The sequence below is a fragment of the Mytilus galloprovincialis genome, chromosome 1 (genome assembly GCF_965363235.1).
Source record: "Mytilus galloprovincialis chromosome 1, xbMytGall1.hap1.1, whole genome shotgun sequence".
NCBI classification, from domain to species: domain Eukaryota; kingdom Metazoa; phylum Mollusca; class Bivalvia; order Mytilida; family Mytilidae; genus Mytilus; species Mytilus galloprovincialis.
Genome location: NC_134838.1, coordinates 22191027 through 22212755, shown reverse-complemented (window position 1 = coordinate 22212755; position 21729 = coordinate 22191027). Strand labels below are relative to the sequence as shown.

Below are 21729 nucleotides of genomic sequence, written 5' to 3'. Positions count from 1 at the left end.
TAGAAGGTACAGATCCAAGTTCCTGTTATGTAGTAGTTCATGAGTTTTTCCTTTAGAACCAAAATGAAGTTTGTGTATTCCATCATTCTTGTTTTACTTTTTTTATGGTTTTGCAACAAAAAAAAGCAAATGAGACCTTGAGGATTTCATTTATTTTAATTTTCTTGTAATATTTCTTTTTGTTTTTAAATGATTTTTTTTTTCTTTCAGAGATTTAAAATTAGACAATGTATTATTAGACAAAGAAGGACATATCAAAATTGCTGATTTTGGAATGTGTAAAGAGAGAGTATTTGGTGAAAATAAAGCCACAACTTTTTGTGGGACACCTGATTATATAGCATATGAAGTAAGTTTTAGTACTTGTCTTGAAACTATCGTTGCTTATATGGTGAAGATGATGACAATTGTTACAGTTGACCATATCGTTTGAACTTTCAAAGGAAGTGCACATTATTTGAAATACCTACTTTGCACAGGTCATCTGCATGTTATAGTTATCAATGAAGTTACATATCTTATTTGTGATGTAATTGTCCTGGATGAAATATTTGCCACTGAACATTAAGGTAACAACAATCTTCCAACCATATATTCCTGATTTACAGAAAAAAACTGAGTTATTAAACTTATGACTTTATATGAAGACGTATCACAAAACTAAACAAATAAAATCAATAAGCAATTAGATATAAAAAAAAAAGAAGATGTTTTTTTATTGCTAATGAGATAACTGACCACAAGTGACCAAACGACGCAGAAATATTGAATCTCAATCTGCTACCTATTAATGTGGTACCTGTTGTGTTATGCCAACTATGTGATTTTCATAATTAATGTTAGTACCTGTAAGTTGGTTAGACAGAGATTGTTGACCTTGATTTGTGAAAGAAATGTATTATAATAGAGGATTAATTTTAGAAATAAGAAGGAATCGCAAGGCTATAATGCCCTTGGCGTTTAACGTATAAATATGTCATAAAACTGAAACTTGATTCAAATTTGTCTATTATTTCTGTTTTCTTTTAGAAATGTCTCAGATTTCATAGAATAACAAAAATAAATGATTTGTTTCAACAAATATATATTTTATTGAAATAGTATCTCAATACCAAACATAAAAGCTGAAGTTAATTAGTTTTTTGATATTAATATTCCTAATTTTTGTAGATATTAAAAGGCCAGAAGTATAATTCTTCTGTTGATTGGTGGTCGTTTGGTGTTTTATTATATGAGATGTTGATAGGGCAGTCACCATTCCATGGAGATGATGAGGAAGACTTGTTCCATTCCATCATGAATGACACACCACATTATCCAAGATGGCTAGCCAAAGAGGCCTCTTCGTTACTTAGTTTGGTATGTATATATACAATGTCTATTTTACCACTGTATCATGAGATACAAAATTTTCAACACTCCTATACCACCTCATTGGTCCTATATGCCTGTTCACCTTATATACTGGAGGTTGTCAGTTTGGTCCCTGATTGGCTAAAAATAAAGAGCCAATGTTCTGCAATTTATTAATGATATTTAAATATTTTAAGAAAAAAATTATGTTCAACAGAAAATGCTTAATTATAAACCAAGGAAGATAACTCTAATTCAAAATATATAATTTGCCTAAATGTGTTCTATTTTAGAGACAATTCCATGTTTAATTTAAGTTCACATTGCAAAATAAAAGCAATCTTTACCTCTTTACCCTTGACTATCACTTTGATTATCAAAATATAGTTAAAGTGATGTAGTTAACTATATTTGATTGCAGAGTTTATTTGTTTTTAATTCCAGCTATTTGAAAGAAATCCAAAGATACGCATGGGTATGACTGATTGTGTAGCCGGACCAATTAGAATGCAGGCATTTTTCAGGAACATTGATTGGGATAAAATGGAAAGACGAATGGTTGACCCACCATTTAAACCTACAATTGTAAGTTATATTGCATGAAGAGTTTGATAGTTCTTAAATGAATAATTAAAAATCTGTCTGATTAAGTTCTCAAAATCATACGCAGAAATGTCTGTAGTTGGAATAATTATGAAATATCCAGGTGTGTTGATAAGTCGTTATCCTAAGGCTATTTTTTTCTTATTTTTTCTGTAGACTTAGCTTTCATTTTTTATTACCATACATTGTCAAGCTTGGTAACTCATAATTGTTTCTTAGTAACTCAATGTACGATGCTGTCCCATACTGAACCCTCTGACCTTGTTTGTTTACAATCAAATTTCAATGGCGTCAAAATCACTTGATGTCAATTCATTCTACCCAATCAAATTGCTCTACTGTCAATTAGGGGATTTTTCAGCCTACGGCAATTACGTTATTTCTTTGTGAGATATTGCTTTAAAATAGTTTGCAATAATTTTGGGTTTCATTCAACATGAAATTTCATTTTTTGCCATCCCTTTCGACATCAATGGAATATTGTATGAATATTTACCTACAGTCATCATGGTCAGAATATCTATCTTTTTAAATCAATAAAAAAAAAATTCTATGAAAAATAAATGTAAATTGTTTTTTATTAACCTTCTCTATATTCCTGTACAAAATATGGCATGGACATCGTTTTTTCATATAGTTTTCCTTTCATTTTGGTTGGGCTTTTTTTGCGGGAAAATCGCGAAAGACGTAAGGAGCATGTCATTTTAAAATTCCTAAAAATACGATTTGCTTGACCTGTATTGCCTGCCACAAGACTGATGACGCTGAATGGAATGTACACAAAGCAATGGAGGCCGGAAGTGGGATTTTTTGAAGTTCTAGACTGTTTTTAGACATTCGGAAGTCAGGATTGAAACAGGCATTAGAAAATTGGCATTTTTTAGCAATAATTGAGAACAACAATGAAAACTTTCCTTTAGAAATGTTTTTTTATTCAAAAGTGCAGAAAAAATGTATTCTATTCTGCACTGTTTTTCTACGCCGAAAGTAGTGTAGTGACGTCAATGCGTAGTTTCCCCGTGTGTTAAGTTCAAACACAAATACCTAACGAACTGACAAGATGACCGATTTTAGACTACTGTAGGATATATTTAGAATTTAAAGTTTTGGGAAATTGCTGTTTAAAGACGAATATTTTAAAAAGATTTTTGTCACAGTAAGCAAGTCAACGGATACCTATCTGAGAGCAGTTTAAACTATTTGTATAAAGCTTTATATTTCAGAAGTTTTCGTCTGTCATGTGTTCATTATCCTTGACCTCATTTTCATGGTTCAGTGTCTGTTTGATTTAAAATCAAGTTTTTATTGTCATGTGAATTTATGGCTTACTTTGATTAATAGGATTACTATATTTGTGGTGTGGATTATTGTTTATTTTAATCAAATAATTCTTGTTAAACAATTTTTTTTTTGCTTTAAAAATATGTAAAATTGCCCTATTGAACATGACAGGAGATCAATTCTATATCTACTTTCATAACTAATAATATCTCCCTTTGAAGAATGGTGTATAAAAACCAGGATGAAAAAAATACTGTAATTTAACTTATGTTCTTTTTTTATTTCAGAAATCTGCTCATGATATATCTAACTTTGACACTGACTTTACAATGGAAAAACCAAACATAACGCCACCAGACAAGGATTATATCAAAACAATGAACCAGAAAGTCTTTATGGGATTCAGCTTTACCAGTGCTATGGCTGATGAATGATCGACCAATTAAATGACTTGTTACAAATGCTCATATAACATTGTACAATCAAATGCAATCTGTGATACGATAATTGAGAAATAATTGCATGATACATTTGTCATTTAGAATTGTTTTGATTACTAACCGTTAAAGAGGTGTAATATTTTTATTTATGGGCAAGCAGGATACATCCACTTAGCTCCTTGTGACTAAGATCTAGAAATGAAACATGTTGTTTTCTTGGTAGATGAATTTAAAATTACCCATGAAAGTTGTAAAATAATTGGTAACATCGTAGTCAGGGAAATCTATGGTTTATTTGCACAACAGAGGTTACTCATATGGGATGACTAAACCTGCATTATGTTTTGATGCAAATTTAAGTGGCCTTCTTTTCATTCTCTGTACTTACTAAATTAGTAAACATGGTCATTCTAACCAAGTTAAGATAAATCGAAGAATCATGCCAGAGATATTTCAATTGTTTCATAAATCAATATATAATTTAACGAACCATCCTCGAGAATTTATCATGCCTGTTTTCTTTAATTTGCAGTGTGCATTGTATTTATACATTGGTATTTCATAAATCTGTTGATTTTTTCAATTTTGTTTAATAGTGAACTTTGAACATTTCATCATCATTATTTTTATATTTTCAAAGGACCAACTTTGCATGGCAACTAATATTGGAGATATTTTCTGTTTATATTTTTTTGCTGAGACTCTTTTTGAAATTCTTTGTGTTGGGTATTCTTGCGATATAATGTTTACATTGTTAGTATACTGGTTGGCACTAAACATTTGAATCATTATAATAATGAGAATACAGGGTTGTGTTCATTATCATAGCAGCTAGTATAAGCGCTATATTCTAGATATTTAAGTTGAACGAAATAAGTGTTGATAATAATATCAATCGATCGCCATTGTAGAATTAGCGTGACTTTTTGGGTGATACCTATTAAGCATTATGGTAATCAACATTACTCTGTACTATATTTTGTGCAAGAAGAAATTTCTGTAAATTATGATTTTATTTCATTCTTTACAAAACTGTTTTGTAAATTGTCTTTATTTACCATTTGTATATTTAATTTCATTTTATTTGTAAAATTTATTTTGTTCTGTTATAAATCTACAAAGTAACTGAAGAATAAACCTTTCAAAGGGGAACTACAATTAGATTTATCTTATCCAGGGGAAATAACTGTTTCAGCAATCGATCCATGTCAGATCAGTGATTAAGGAAGTGATCCAAGTCAGATAGGTGATTTAAGAATTAATTCATGTCAGTTCAGTGATTTAAGAATTAATACATATGAGATCAGTCATTTAAGAAATTATCACTTATTTAGCAATTGTTTCATGTTAAATCTATGATTAAACAATTAATCAGTGTGAAAGAAGTAATTTAGCAATTGATCCAAAAAAATTGTGAGATCATTGATTTCACAATTAATTAGTGTGAGATCAGTGATTAATCAATAGATCCACATGAGTGATAATCCATGTGAGATCAGAGATGAATTAATCCATTGAATATGATGGATGTTTCATACATTTAACTCGCAATTTACTCACTGTGTATGTATGAGTGAATGTTCGTGTGTGTTATAAATAGTGTATAAAACAAGATACATAGTGGTTGATTATTTATGCATTGTAGCTATTCCAGGAATGTTCGAAATATATTGTACAGATGATAGGTAAATTGGTAACATTTAATACACATATATATTGTAAATATTCGTCAATCTCATCTAATTTTGTTTATCCTAATCGTTACATAAATATTACTGATTAAACTTTTTCATCTGCACAATCAAGCTTAGAATTGGTCATTCAACTACAATATTTATTACTGTTGCTTCATTATTTTTCATGGATTTCTTGATTGTATTTAACCTCAAATGTTCAACATAGTGCAAATTTTTTATATGCTTCTATGATGACTTAGGAAAACCAAGAAACCAATCAACCATTAGAAAAGAGTTATTCCCCCTCATTCGATGAAAATAAATGAATCCACAGTAATAACTTTCCTCAGTCTGATTACCATAATCATAAGCAGACGGCCTAAGACATTTAAGATAAACAACTCAAATTGAATGTTCTTTGGATTGTTAATACAAATTAGATCTTACAATTACATCTTACCATTACCATAAATTAGTATTACGTATATTACTCGACACTTATTTACGGAAGTAAAAGTGAAGAATGCATGCTGAGTTGGAAATATTCTTTAAAATATTTAATGTGTATGCCTTGGACATTTAGAGTTTAAGTTGTGTCAAAATTTGGAGGAGATTTTGATGGAGTCCAAAACAAAGATAGAAACTTTATTGTGTCAATTTATTGTCATAGTTCTGCAAAATTTTGTTATCTTATTTATACAGGTTCCATTTATATGAATTGTTGTTTATTATTATTATTGTATACTAATACATATATATATACATATACACACCATTATTTATCCAATTATGCCTGTCTGATGTGTGTTTGTAGGCGTATGAATGTTTTATATGAGTCATTTATGCAATTGTTACATTCAGGACAAAGGATTTTTTTATATTCTGTGTGATGCAGGTCTTCTAATCATAATTTAAGCTTATATTGAATATATTGGTGCATCTGGATTATGTAATTTTACTATGTATTTTTTGTAATCATGATGTTTGTTGGATATTATATACACCACATTTGTGTTATGATCACTGTTTCAGAATCTAATGCTTTCTGGGTAAATTTTCAAAAGTGTACACCAAAACACTGTGATTGGTGAACAACATACCAAACAATTAAAATTTAACCAATGAAATTAAGTTGGTTTTTTTGGGGGGTAAAACAAAATCTGAAAAATGACCTGTGACTATTCATAGAAAGATGGCAAACAAATTAAAGACATTGGTAGCTAAAGCAAATATATGGAGAGTTGTCTTATTGGAAATCATACCACATCTTCTTATTTTATGTTAACAAAACCAGACTTCATCACATCTTTTCTTTTTCCTTGCATTTTCAACAGAAGGCAGCATTATCTATAAAACCAATTTCTACGTTTGAATTTGTAGATCTTTAAATGTGTTGTAAGGAGCACTAAATTAATTCATTGTGTAAGCGTAATCTTTGGGTTTTTTTTTTTCACTGCTTAAATCAAGGAACTACTATTTGGTTTTCGGAATTTCTCTCGCTTATTAAAGAGAAGGTATCTTCTGGCACCTATAGGGCTCATGGCTTCAGGACTCAATTATATTTTGATTAAATTAAAAAATCACAAAAGTCAATTTCTGTCTTAGTTCATCCATCAGTTAATGCCATAAAAAAAAAATTGTTTTGTGAGCTTGTTATGATGATCTCTACTTGTCTTATGTGTTGTTGGGTTACTGTGTTGATGATGTCTACCAAACATTCATTAAATTATATTAAGGTGGTACCTAACACTACAGGGAGATAACTCTGTAAAATCAGCTAAACGTTTTAATTACGTTGTGTTGTTAAGGGAATATCAAGCTTCTCAATGATCAAAATAAGTGTGTGTCAAACTGCTATATAACCAGTGTAATTTTTCTGATAAAACGGTTGGTTCAAATTTTTTTGAATTTTTTATATTTTTGTAAAAGCGTCAAAGTAAATACTTTGTCAAAATTTTAAGAAAATTAAACGAGCCAAATTAATTTTAGTTAAAGTGTTGGGTACCACCTTAATTAGTATGGAATAATAGATAACTAATAAGAAGAAATCTGTATTTACATAACATTGACTTACATCGTGTAGTATAAGTGAATTCAAGTTATATGTAGCAAAACTCAGCCTCAGGTTAAAATTTTAATACAAGACCTTTTGGAGAATTTTAAAGCTCTAACTGCCAATAAGTAAAGAAAAACTTGACATATGAATCCTTAATTTCATTTTGCATGTCAAAATTAAAATAATAGAAATATTAATACCTTTTTGGATCTGACATTAAAGACATAATATTTTGAATTTGATAATTTATTTTACCCTCACAAAATGTTTTTCATGTATTTATCAACAAAGTTTAGAACCAAATGTTTGTAACTCTCAAAATTAGACTCAACCTGAATATAATTTTTTTCAGTGTTACTGTAATTGATTTTTATTTATAGACTAACAAACTAAAATGCAATTGCTAAGGACATTCATGCCTTTTGTTCCTTCAAAAGTATTGCATTATTTAATCAGAATCTATTTTACAAACAGCATTGTATTTGTATTAGAATGATTATTGTCTGCAATTGTGAATATGTGTTTACAGACAATATACCAAAATGTCATATTTGTTGTTTTTTATAGATAAATGCTACAAAAAGAAGTGTAAAAACCATATGAAAATTTTGTTATAGCTTCACTTGTATTTTTGTTACTTGGCATAATAACTGTTGCTTATAATGTACAGACATTTTTGAATGGTAATTGTTTTGTTAATATGTATATTGTTTACTTTCTATATGAAATCCAGGAACCCAAAGACTAACAACCACCTAATACTTATTTGTATTTTATCTAATGAAATAAAAAGTCAAAATAGATATCTTGGGTTTTAGTTTATGATTTTCCACATCCTGTACATACATTATTTCGAAAGAGTGACTTGCTCGTCAATTACTCTTCCTGAAAAGTGGTATTTGTTTATGAGATACAATAGTTGTTGTGGTATAAGAAATAAATACCTTATATTGCTTTTCTATATTGATGAGATTGATTAATGAGAAACAGGACGCTAGAAGTCAACGTGATGTTGCTAGACAATTCAATGTCAGAAATTTCCCTTTCTGTCCCAACAAAAATGGTACAGGCAGGCAGGATTTGTAAAAGACCATCCATGATAATCCTTAGTGACCATGACATGTTAATAAAATTTCATTATGAAATACCATTTGAAGGACAGATAGTTTAAACATATTTATTTATAGTGGATTGGGAAACAAGTTTTGCAACTTATATTAATCCCTTTCCACTTTGTGGATGCGAGTGCTGTCTTGTAGCAGCATAAGCCTGCTCTTTTTGGAAATCAACAAGATTGACCCCTGCAAAGTCTACTTCTAGATAAGTCACTGCATATCATGGTAGACAGACACTGATTCATGCCAAACTTCAACATGCAAACTATACAGAACATACCAAGTCAATGAACCATGACTGATGGTGCATATAACTTCCATGGTAACGGTTAATGCAAATACAACTAACCACATACCAATGACTTATCATAACAGGTTCCTTTAAAACTGGCCCATTCATCAACCTTAACGTATTAACTATATATGCAAAAGTTTCAATGTAAGTACAACTTGTGTTTCTCCTTTAACTGGCCTAATCACAAATTATATTATTACATATCAACTAAGCAACAATTTCATAGTCAACAGACCATGACTTAGGGGACAGGGCCAAATAATCACCAAAGATATAGAAGGTTGGAGTTGTGTGCACCTGCTCCATATACAACTATTATGGGCAATCTGTGCTTATAAAAATTTAGCAATATTGTTAATTGTTTTTTATTGTCGAGCCTGCAACTTTTGTTGCAGAAAGCTCGACATAGGTATAGTGTTGCGGCGGTAGCGTTAGCCAACTTCTTAAAAGCTTCATATTTTAGAAGGTGAAAGACCTGGATGCTTCATACTTTGTATATAGATGCCTCATGTTACAAAGTTTCCATCAGTCACATGTCCAATGTCCTTGACCTCATTTTCATGGTTCAGTGACAACTTGAAAAAAAAGTTGAGATTTTTTGTAATGTTAAATTCTCTCTTATAAGTAATAGAATAACTATATTTGGTATGTGCGTACCTTGCAAGGTCCTCATGCCTGTCATACAGTTTTCACTTGACCTCGACCTTATTTCATGGATCAGTGAACAAGGTTAAGTTTTGGTTGTCAAGTCCATATCTCAGATACTATAAGCAGTAGGTCTAGTATATTTGGTGTATGGAAGGACTGTAAGGTGTATATGTCCAACTGGCAGGTGTCATCTGACCTTGACCTCATTTCATGGTTCAGTGGTTATAGATAAGTTTTTGTGTTTTGATCTGTTTTTCTTATACTATAAGCAGAAGGTCTAGTATATTTTCGGTGTATGGAAGGACTGCAAGGTGTACATGTCTAGCTGACAGGTGTCATCTGACCTTGACATCATTTTCATGATTCAGTGGTCAAAGTTAAGTTTTTGAGTTTTTGGTCTTTTTTTCTAATACTATATGCAATAGGTCAACTATATTTGGTGTATGGAAATATTTTATGATGTATATGTCAGTCGCGCATGTTTTATTAGACCTTGACCTCATTTTCTCGGTTCATTGCTAAGTGTTAAGTATTTGTGTTTTGGTCTGTTTTTCTTAATTTATAAGCAATAGGTCAACTATATTTGTTGTATGGAAGAATTGTTAGCTGTACATGTCTGCCTGACATGGTTCATCTGACCCTGACCTCATTTTCATGGTTCATTGATCAATGTTTAGTTTTTTTGGTTTATGTTGAGTTTATGTGACAGTTGTAATAAAGCTTCATATTTAGGACTATCAACATAATATTAATGATTAGTAAAAAAGGCGAGACATTTCAGCGTGTGCACTCTTGTTTATAATTGTTTCTGAATGTTTTGTTCGTAGTATTTCCTTATTTTGACTTCATATTTTTATGCAATTAAACACTAACTGTCAAAGTTATCCTTATCTTTCCCAATTATCTATAAAACAAAGTGAATCAAGCTATCCAAATAGGGGTAAAATCAAAGGACAAAAAATCAAATGTGGTATTCTCCTATATAAAATACTACAAGTCATGACTCTTGTAAGTTTATTTTCAACTTCATAATTAATAATAAATAATTCTTTAACAGACAACTGTTACCAACACATAAAAGAACAATTTCATACCCCTACCACTTGTTCTGTAAATATAACACATTAAAAGCAGGTTTAAAATGTTTGGTTAATGAGATTTAGGATTTCAATGAAACATGGCAATGGTATGCAGGCCAAGAAAATACCTTTTTATTATCAAATGAAAATGAGATCCATTTAAACATGTATTGCAAAGGTAAATAGCTTCAAAATGTAAACAAATCCTCTTGAAAAACACAACCAGAAGTATGATAAAAGGGAATTTTAATAGTTTAATATAATAGGTCAAGAAGTTGGATTAATGGGACCTGTAGAAAATGTTGAACAACGGATATTTAAAAAATTTCAACAGGTTGTAAACAAAGAAATGGCATGAATGTTGAAATTTTATAAATTGGAAAAAAGAGATGTGGCAATAGGTAACAGGTCAACAAAGCCCTAATAATAAAACTTGTAACAAAAATTGAAAAGTGAGCTTTGGAATAAGAACTTTAATAAATAATAGGTCAAAGAATCCCAAATAAATAAGTATGTAAACAAAACAGAAAAAGGACCTTCTGTGAAAAGTGGCAACAAGCAAAATGGTAAATAAAAGTTGGCATTTATAAAGTTATGCAGAAGTATATACATTATAATAAAGCAACAGATATTGGTCTTACTATTAACCCTGTCGCTTAACAAATAATTGTTCAATAATTAATATCAGTATTGAAATTGTCCACATTGTTAACTGTTGTCATGTGATTTCCATACTACTACATTCCTCATCATCACTATAATCCCATACCTGAAAATAGAGGAAGGGAAACATTAATATGATGATTGATTGATTATTGGTTGCTTAATGTCCAATGGCAAATATTTCATGCATGTTCAAGACGAGAACAAGTTCACAATAAATACAATAGGTAGGTTTAGTAACAAGAGGTCATATGGGATAATGGTAGGGGAAATTTGGACTGCCACTGAAAAATGAGGGTATGTTGGATAGGGACAGACATTTTGAAGATTAAAGGTAGAACAAGCAGCTAACTTTGACTAATTTCTTATTAAAAGTCATAATTAAAATTTGTTCTAATTTTGAAAATGATATGAAATCATTACAACAGCTGTTTTCTTTTGAATTAACTTTTAAAAAAAAGAAGTAAAATATTGAGTGTCCAAATGGTAAAAGAATCAGAATTCAATTTCCCTTTTTAGGTACCAGTTACATTACCACAATTCTGTATTTTACCCATACTATACTGTTATTTCATAAATACCTCTGCATCTAATGTTTCCTGATGCATCTGTGTGAGACCAGTCAGATTTTCTAAATATGCTGGATCATTAAAAGCTTTTAGTAGAAAGTCAAAACCATCCTTCTTGTAGGCATCTATGACCTGTCAATACAAGTTGTACATAATTTGGAACATTGGGTTTAAAAATGTTCAACTTAAAATATCTATACTACGAAAGGAAGAGACCATATTCATTGAGTTGCAACTCCTCTGAAACCATCCAAAGTTGGAAATATGTGTGCCATGATGTATAATTGTAGTGTTTTGTACTTCCTAAATTTGTCTTTGAAACAAACTTTTTTCCAAAAAACACCAATTTTTGAGATATCAAAATTTAGAGACAGTTATTGTTCCATGTCTTAAACACTTTCACACATGCTCAGTCAAAGAATTGCCTGCTAAATAAACTATGTGTTTCAACAATTGCCCAGTTGAACAGGAATTTCGTGTGCATTTACTAGTTTATCTTAAAGTAGTCTTGTTATCCTGATCATAATCAAATAATATTCGAGTGATACATATACAATATATCATATACAGTCTTTTGCAATTCCCTACTATTTAATAGTTATTAATCATTGATTACTTACAGTTTTTGAACATGCTGTACATTTATCAAAAGCCATACTAGCAGGTAATAGTTGATGAAATCTAGAAAGGAAACATCTAATCTGAAAATTGAAGAAATAACATAAATTATTACATTTCAAAAATTATACACATCATATATTTTCTGTTGTTATTTAAATATTCCATAGAAATCAAACCAATAAATTTAGAGTGTGTAAAAATAGAATAGACAAAAATGCATATGACAGATTCTAGATACTGACTGACTCAAAGGAGAAAGATCAACTTTATCTCAAAAACTTAAGGTCCCTATTTCAAAGAAAGATACACCATTTAAGTATCAGTACCACAACTTGATATTAATAGTCAATAAATTGTAAAAACTTTTACCACAGATTGCCACTAATCAAACAGTCTCACAATTTTTACCCTCCAACTGTATTTTCAATAGTTTATCTAGAATCAATACACATATTACAATGATCATCATTTTTTTGTTCAAAGCAATCTAAATTTGACATAAAAAAACTTTCCTAGATGAGTAATTTCTTCTCTCCTTTGCTGCATTTACCTGTAACAGACCCATTTCACTTTCTAGATTCCTTGTTGTAATAATATAGAAAAGGCACAAATGGCAAGTGACACCAAGTACCAGTGGAAGGAAAACAATATTTCAACAGCTCATCAGAAACAGACCAAACATATACATACATCATCGTCATGGTACTTGTCAACCTTGTGTTGTTATTTTTTGGAAATATTCATAAATGATACATCAGTAGCTATCATCTTCCTCTTTTGTATCTGGTGGAGAGTTATCTCATTGGCAATCATACCACATCTTCTCTACATCATATTGAATCTTAAAACTAGACAAATATAGTGGTAAGTATTTTAATCTATTAGGTGGATCTGTATATTTCTTATGCTGAGCATATCAATGTTAACTGTACACCAACCTGATGAGGGACAATCCCTAGGTTACATGACAACTCTTGTGATAAATGTTCATCCTTAGCACTGGTATCTGCTGGGGCCTTTGGTCTAAAACAAATAAATTTCTTAAATTAAAATGGTTTAGTACTATTTCAAATATCTAGTATCAATGGTTCATTGCCATAACAGTAATTATGTAATTAAAAAATTTATGTATTCATAGCACAGAAATATCAGTATGTTTGAATAATTATTTTAGCTCTATTAAAATACATTAAAAGGGGAAGGTTTGAGATCTAAAAAACTGGTTTAACCTTGCCACATGATCATTTGCTGTCCAAAGTCAGCAACCATGCCAGTAGTTGTCATATGTCATATCTCAAGCCTTTTGTTGTTTTTGAGAATTGTATGGTGTCTGGATGTATTTTGTTTATTTTTGTCATTGCGTTGCTGTCTCATGGACTAATATAATACACCACATTTTCAATTGTTTCTATGATTTAACTAGAATTTGGTCAAATCACTAAAAAATAATGACCCTGAGGTAGACAACATTAATTTTTCACTGTTAACCATTAAAATTTGACAATCCCATTAAACAAAAGGTAAAAAATCTTGAAAAGTGGTACAATGTACTTATATCATCAAATATATGATTTGGTTGATGCATTTTATGAGTTTTTAAGAATTGGAAATTCTGATGTTTATATATTAGACAATAAAAAATAAATCAGGTCTTAAAACCTTGAAAGAATTGAAAATTGGATAAAAAAACAAAGATATCGAACAAATATTGGTGATAAGTTAATTAACAAATTTTTTTAAGTTAAAAGAATCATACCTTAAACTAATACATGCAATATATTTCATTTATTAGATATTACCTACCCCAGTGGGTGTTGTATCACAGATACCAGTAATTCTCCAGCAAGAGCACTAGCCAAATATGACATGCCTGGACGGGATACAGTACACTGCTGATCCAGAGTTCTGTCCCTTGTTGACTACAACAGTATGCAAATCTAAATGATAATGTTTTTTACTTACAAGAGCCATTATTGCTCACATGCTAAATTGTCCTTGTAAATTATATTTCATAACATTTGTCTTTGAATAGGGTTCTTTAATATCCTGACCCAATGATTTAGAGTTTTGATTTTGGGACTGGTTTTTAAATTGGTCTACATTAGGGTTCAAAAAGTCCAAAATTAAACTTTGTTCTTAAAACATGTAGTAAGTTTTTTTTTATTATGGGTCCAGTTTTCAAGTTTGGCATTCTATAGGTCATGTTCGGCTTGGAATAAAAAAAAAATCTATACATGAAGCAGCAAATAAACATGAAATGATGCAACAAAACTCTAATGGCCATCAACAATAAGCATAACAAGAAAAAATAAAAGGAAGCTGTAATTGCCAAAGAATTGTAGATTAGAAGTACATGGGGCTTTTTAAACAAAAAAGATTTTTATTGTTAAAAATAATGAAAAGTTAATTTTGTTCAATCAATTTTCTTATTTGTAAAAATCAAATATAATTTATACAAAAAAAAGAAGATATTGTAAACTTATTCAATATCATTAGTATTGTTATTTTATTAGGTCTTTCCATAAATACATGGCATAAAATGACAGCATGCTCTTCATATACATAATTATACCATAAAATGTTATATGGCATTGCTGAAGCAATGAACGTCCATTACTACTGAATGGCCATACACTGTACAACCACAAAATCAATGACTGGATTTGTGCCATTAAGATTGTGGATGAAATACCTTTCAACAATCGTGTTGCATACCATAATGGGCAAAAAATAGAGGATAATTTGACAAATCCTATTAACATACCTTATTATGCTGTAACAACAAAAAATGGGAAAGTGTATAGTGAGTTACTCCAAAAGCACACCAAGCCATTTAAAAAGAAATACAATGGAATGTTTCAGCTAAACAAACAGTTATTCTAAATCCCTCATATTTTTGATATACATTATTCACATGAAACAACACAATTATTTTATGTTTTTAGGCTTATGTTCTTTCAGACCAACTAAACAAAAATACATTCTTCAATATAGGGTTCAAATTTCATGGATATATGCAATTGTGGGTCACAGTACAGTCTGCAACAATGAGATAAACCAGTAATGTACCGTTGGCTAAAAAAAGCATCTATACGTTCATTTACATTATTGGTTTTTATCATTGTTAAAGGTTGTAACTTATACCTATAATTATGTATATCCGTGACATTTGAAATCTGATGGATAAGTGTCTCATACTGTACATTCTACAGTTCTGCTTTGCCAGCCTATGTGGTAGCATGTCAATTTTGACTAACCTCAGGGCAAAACTTTAACAAACAAATAAGTTTGTAGAATAAGATGATCGGATCATGATCCTATGAATGTTATTTTTCTTGAGATAATATCTCCTTAAATAGTACTTAATCTTTTATTTCCACTTGAAAAGATTAAGACAATCCAGTTTTCAGTATTTAGATATTATCACTGTGTATACAAATATACCTACATTGCCTGGTGCCACTACATCATTACAGAAATAGCATCCTAACTGGTCCCCAGGTATTGACATGGTACTGGAGAAAGCAATCTTCTCAGGGTTATCTACCCCTGTGTGGAAACCATGTCTCATTACAAGGAATGTGTCAAAACCCAATGCAGCACATATAACAATCTGTAAAGAAAAAACAATAAAAAAGTTTTAAGCAAATATTGAAACCAAATTTATATCAAAATACTATAACACGACACTACAACAACCCTGATAAATATTCAATAAAGATCTGAAAATCTGTTCACCGTTGGTGCATACAAATTTTAAATTTCTATTGTGTTTTAGTGTGTCATTTTGTTTCTAGCAAGCAATTGCATTTGTCTTTTTTAAAATGCCTTCAGTTTGCTCGACTCATTTGTCATCATCATTAGAAATTGAATATAAAATGTAATGTCAAAGGTCTTATTTCTAAGAAACTACATTGTCAAAATATCAATTTTGTTGGTATTCAAATTCAAAGGGCTTTACTTCAGAACAGCAACAGACAAAGAATGAAAATTAAATAAAATTCATTTGATGATAAGTATTACATAGTGATTATGTTATAGATGAAGGATGTTGATTTAAGCCAGTAGAATTAATAATCCAGGAACTAATTGTTTCAGATGGAGGGATTTGAATTAAAGCACAAAGAAATCATCATCAAGAAGCTTTTTTTTTTACAAAAGGAATGGACACAGCTACCTTCTGATAAGCTGCTGCCATGACAGTTGGAAGCCATCTACTTTCTCTGGTATCTAGTAAAAGGAACAATGCATCATGGGATTGCACCAGTTCATCTAACTGTTTCACTTCATTTTTTGTTACTTCTAGTGATCCATCTGAAATGAAACACAGAAAAGATGAGAAAAAAAGCAATTGTTATGATTTAAATATCAAAACTGAAAAAAAGAACAAAATGACCTTTTAGATTGAGTATAAATTGATTTGTCGATTACATACAGATACATTTACATACCTTTTTAGAAAACAAGTATTTTCTAAAAAAGTGAACAATTTATTATGATTCTCTTTGTACTTCTTGTAGGTAAACTTTCTAAATTATTTCCCTTTGTGAACACAGCATCAGGTATTGCAACTGATATAGTTGTTTAAAGCGTTGTTTGTAAAAAAGTTAGAATGATATTCCTTGTGAGAATGCATTTTAAAGAATATTAAGGTGGTACCTAACACTTTCACTAAAATTAATTTGGCTCGTTTAATTTTCATAAAGTTTTGTCAAAGTATTTACTTTGACCCTTTAACAAAAATACAAAAATTTCAAAAACTTTGAACCAACCATTTTGACAGAAAAATTACACTGGTTATATAGCAGTTTGACAAACACCAATTTTGATCATTGAGAAGCTTAATATTCCTTTTACAACACAACGTAATTAAAACGTTTAGCTGACTTTACAGAGTTATCTCCCTGTAGTGTTAGGTACCACCTTAAACTTCTAAATTATTTCAAACTGAATAAGAGTGTGAAAACATTAAATAATTATCAAAAGACATGTTGTAAATAAATAAAATCTTCTTTAAAACAGCATAAGATATTTACATTACAGACATATGCATTTATATAAACTCACCAGAAACAGAGTGACCAGGCATTGGAATAGACAGTGAAATTCCAGTAGCTTTCTGAAAAAATACATAGCTATGAATAGAATGAAATTCAAAACGGTGTAGCTGTGGCCATTGATTGACACATTAAATTCATCCATTGACTGGGACAATTTAGGTGAACGTTTGTATGTAACGACCACTTTTCACGACGTACCTACGATAGAAATTTAAACTGTGGGGTCACCAAAGGTTTCTAAAAGCCTTTAATTATAAAATAGTTCGAAAAATTAATCAGGAATAACCTTTATGTTTTGATTTATATAATATATATAAATCAAAACATCGTGTTATTTCTGATTAATTTTTCGAATTACTTTATTTATGTGTTCAGAACCTTTGGTGACCCCATAGTTAAAGTGTCTTTAAAAAGTACATAGTGAGCAGTGGTCGTTACATACAAACGTTCACCTAAATTGTCCTAGTCAATGGATGAATTTAATGTGTCAATCAATGGCCACAGCTACACTGTTTTGAATTTCATTCTAAATCTTTTCTAAATTTATATTTATCATGGAAGACTTAATACTGATAACAAGATATCATTTTGTATTTCTTTCTTTTTGGATTGCTGTGTAATATACAATTTCTAAATTTAAATATTCTGTCTACACAGATAAATTAGCACCAGTACCTAGTACATGTATATCTTTTCAACATTTGATACAGTAAGATGTATTCCATTTTTTTGCAGCTAATTGGAAAAATAACCTCAAGCAATTATGAATTTAAACAATATACATACAACACCAGGGAAGATCTTTTTTAGAGCCTCTGCAGCAGCTTCTGCTTTAGGTTTGCCCCCATTCAAACAATCCTCGAACTGGAATAATGATTGTCTGACTGGATTAGAGTAGGATATTCTTCCATTATCAACCAGGGTAATATGTCTTACACCCCATCCCTGAAAAGGAATAATATATGTCTCTATGTTTGCAATAAGTGTTCTTAGATAAAGGCAGATGTGGTGTGAGTGCAAATGAGACAACTCTCCATCCAAATAACAATTTAAAAAAGTAAACCATTATAGGTTAAAGTACGGCCTTCAACACGGAGCCTTGGCTCACACCGAACAACAAGCTATAAAGGGCCCCAAAATTACTAGTATAAAACCATTCAAACGGGAAAACCAACGGTCTAATCTATATAAACAAAACGAGAAACGAGAAACACGTATATTACATAAACAAACGACAACTACTGTACATCAGATTCCTGACTTAGGACAGGTGCAAACATTTGCAGCGGGATTAAACGTTTTAATGGATCCAAACCTTCTCCCTTTTTCCGAAACAATAGCATAACATCACAACATAGAAAAACATACGATAAAATATCAATTGGCAGACTTAACTCAATCAAAAAACGTATGATTACACAATGAACGAATAAATTTGATCTGCGATATCTGAATACAAATGCACAGTTAAATAAATATTAGAGACAAACATTCATGACCAAAAAGCTGACAAATAAATTCAAACACACTGAGAAATATTTAACCAATCAATGTTCACTATAGAAAAAAAACGGTTTTTTATAATCTTGAAGTTTATACAAATGTTGTAAGAATAAGTGAAAAATTGAGGATATTACAAATAATCAAAGCTGGTGTACAGACAAGATCCATATAAATAAAAAATAACAAAAAAAGCATTATAAACAGTATCAACAGGTCGAATTAACAAGAAAATACGATTTGAGAGTACTCGCAGTTACTGACAGTTTGCTTACTAACTTATAACATCCATGTCATAAAATTTTGTATACTTTTTTTAGAGTGCCTCATGTATGTTTTGCTTCAAAAATATGTAGTTTATATACCAATTTTACTAGTTTTCTTAATTAACACACATATAAAAAGTTACGTACAATAAAAAGTCTATGTGAATACTCAATTAAATTCAAATTGAACTTACATTGAACATTTAATTTTTGATTTAGTATGTTATTCACTGATTTGTATTTTCTTTTTGCAGCTTAATCTTCAGTTTGCATAAAATGTCTATAAGATAATATTAAACTAAGTTATTCCTACCATTAAACACCTAGCTACATTACATCCTAAAGTTCCAGCACCTAGTAATAAACATTTTGTTCCAGCAACCTTCTCAAGGTCAAGTTCAGGTAATAATCTCCATCTCATTAACTTTAAATTCAAATCAACTGCTGATTCTGATAATCTAAAGAAAAAATAAAAATATACTTTACAAATTCAAGTTCCAAATATATGAATCAGGGTTTCAAAAACATTCATATAAGAATTTTACTTTGTATTGTATATTTCATAGGATTTTTAAGAAAAAATGTACATTTGTAGTTTGAATGATCTTTTTGGCTGAGCATGTTTTGCCTAACACTGGCATATTGTGCATTTAGAATCGTGAAATGATTTTTGTTGTTGTGTAAAGACAAGTCTTTTTTCTAAATACCCTGCAAAATAGCTTTATAAACAGTAATAATTGGATGTTTGGAACTTGGGATTAACTTTAATATAGCATGTTTTCTAAAAGTAGACCCATCAGATATGTTCTTTTAAAACACCTCACCCTAGGCCTGTTACATGGCATTGTGTAGTTATCAAACACAAACCTGACAGGATCCATACTTGAACTTAGATTGACAACTCTTGGACCAAGTTTCTGTCTTTCATTTTTCTCCCAACCAACACTTTTTGGACACTCTATGCACAAATAGAAAGCATTTTAGATATCATAGATTCTGTATTTCTATCAAAAGTACATTTAGTTTTTCATGCAATGCAAAGAAATGTGTAAACAATAAAGGAAAAGCAAAATTAAACGATTATCATGTAAATACTGTGGTTTGAGAAAAAGTTTTATTTCCAGGGATACTTGATTAAATTTTTCACAATTTTTGACAAATTCTCAGTACAAGTCTATAGATATTGTGATTTGTTGAAAAGATGAAACTCCTGATCTACCTTTACCCATGAAATACAAAAAATTTATTCGAGGACAAATAAGAAGATATCCACAGTATTGCACACTGTCTCAGTTTGAACAGAGGGAGATATCCTCATTAGAACATGGTAAGGAATTAAGCAAGGCCAAAAGAAATTAAAATTGTTCAAAGTCTAGTGGTCAGTTTAACAAGTGGAATTTGGGGATTTAATTAGGTTTGGGCACAAAGAGCTCCAACATGGCAACAAAAGTAAAGTAATTCTTGCTCAAATTGTGTCAATTGAAACCTATATGTAGGAAAAATGTAAAAAATGCAGCAGCCCAACAACATAAAGTAATAAAAGATTTATGTAAATTTGTTTTAAGTTACTGCTACAACAAGCCATTTTATCACCCATTGTGCAATAAATTCATTTTGACAATGAGTTCACCTTAAAAACCATTTTTAAACTTAAACATAAACAAAATGGGATGAGAAATTGTATTTTTCTACCAAGGTAACTATCATTTTCTAAACTAAGTCTTGAAGCTTGATTTTTTTTTATCGAACATGATATTTGTCTGATATACTTTGATACAAACCAGTAAGTGTCTTTGTTGAGGATATATTCAGAGAAAGAATAATACTGTGTGATACGTCTCTGACTCCATCTTTACTTCTATCACGGAAACATAAAATCTCAGCATTTTTAAACTTATCTCCCCTGAAAAACACCAAATTAGATAATAAAGTGCTGAAAAATCGGGAAATATGAAATAAAAGGTTATACAAATCATATACATTACGTAAAAAAATAAAAGAAAGGACATGTTTGAGGACAGGAATACTCCGTCTCTTAAATTCAATTTTCCAAGTTATAAAGGGCATAACTCTACAATGTTAAATGGTTAACTGCCTATATTTGAACTTTGTTTATGAGTTTCATAAAATTTGGATGAGAAAAACTTACAATAAAGTGCTGAAACTCTATCTGCGTGTTTTGAATCTTAGCACTGTAAATGAGTTTTAATAAATTTAGACAAGGAAAACTTAAGTAAGAGTAATGACATAAAAAAGGGCCATAACTCTAGAACATCACATGACGCACTGCCCAAATTCGAACTCTGTATGCAAGTTTTGGTTCTCAGCAAATCTTTTGAGTTTCATGAAATTTGGATGAGTAAAAAGTTAAGTACGATTGCAGCAAAGAAATTGGGACAGACAGAAGGACTCTCATTGGTAACACTAAATTTCCCCTCAGTCCGCATAAAAAACACAATGTAAATGAGGTGTGGAAAGATTGTAGTTTAAGGAAATCTGAGAAT

At 30.3% G+C, this 21729-nt stretch overlaps 2 protein-coding genes across 5 annotated transcripts in view; one reads left to right on the top strand and one right to left on the bottom strand.

Moving 5' to 3' along the window:
* Positions 1-8212, top strand: part of LOC143069265 (protein kinase C delta type-like) — a 77818-nt gene extending 69606 nt beyond the window's left edge. For all 4 annotated transcript variants that reach the window (XM_076243836.1, XM_076243810.1, XM_076243820.1 and 1 more), the window contains 4 exons: positions 211-349; positions 1171-1359; positions 1798-1938; positions 3525-8212. In XM_076243836.1, the coding sequence (XP_076099951.1) occupies positions 211-349; positions 1171-1359; positions 1798-1938; positions 3525-3671 (616 nt within the window). In that variant the 3' untranslated portion in view covers positions 3672-8212. The remainder of the gene's footprint in view (positions 1-210; positions 350-1170; positions 1360-1797; positions 1939-3524) is intronic.
* A 2252-nt stretch (positions 8213-10464) lies between these two features.
* Positions 10465-21729, bottom strand: part of LOC143069232 (ubiquitin-like modifier-activating enzyme ATG7) — a 40881-nt gene continuing 29616 nt past the window's right edge. Inside the window, exons 8-19 of the mRNA XM_076243767.1 lie at positions 21007-21128; positions 20093-20183; positions 19539-19683; positions 18246-18404; positions 17467-17518; positions 16577-16713; positions 15848-16012; positions 14203-14318; positions 13338-13422; positions 12399-12479; positions 11791-11910; positions 10465-11315 (exon numbers count right to left, since the gene is read on the bottom strand). Of these exons, the coding sequence (XP_076099882.1) occupies positions 11265-11315; positions 11791-11910; positions 12399-12479; positions 13338-13422; positions 14203-14318; positions 15848-16012; positions 16577-16713; positions 17467-17518; positions 18246-18404; positions 19539-19683; positions 20093-20183; positions 21007-21128 (1324 nt within the window). The 3' untranslated portion in view covers positions 10465-11264. The remainder of the gene's footprint in view (positions 11316-11790; positions 11911-12398; positions 12480-13337; positions 13423-14202; positions 14319-15847; positions 16013-16576; positions 16714-17466; positions 17519-18245; positions 18405-19538; positions 19684-20092; positions 20184-21006; positions 21129-21729) is intronic.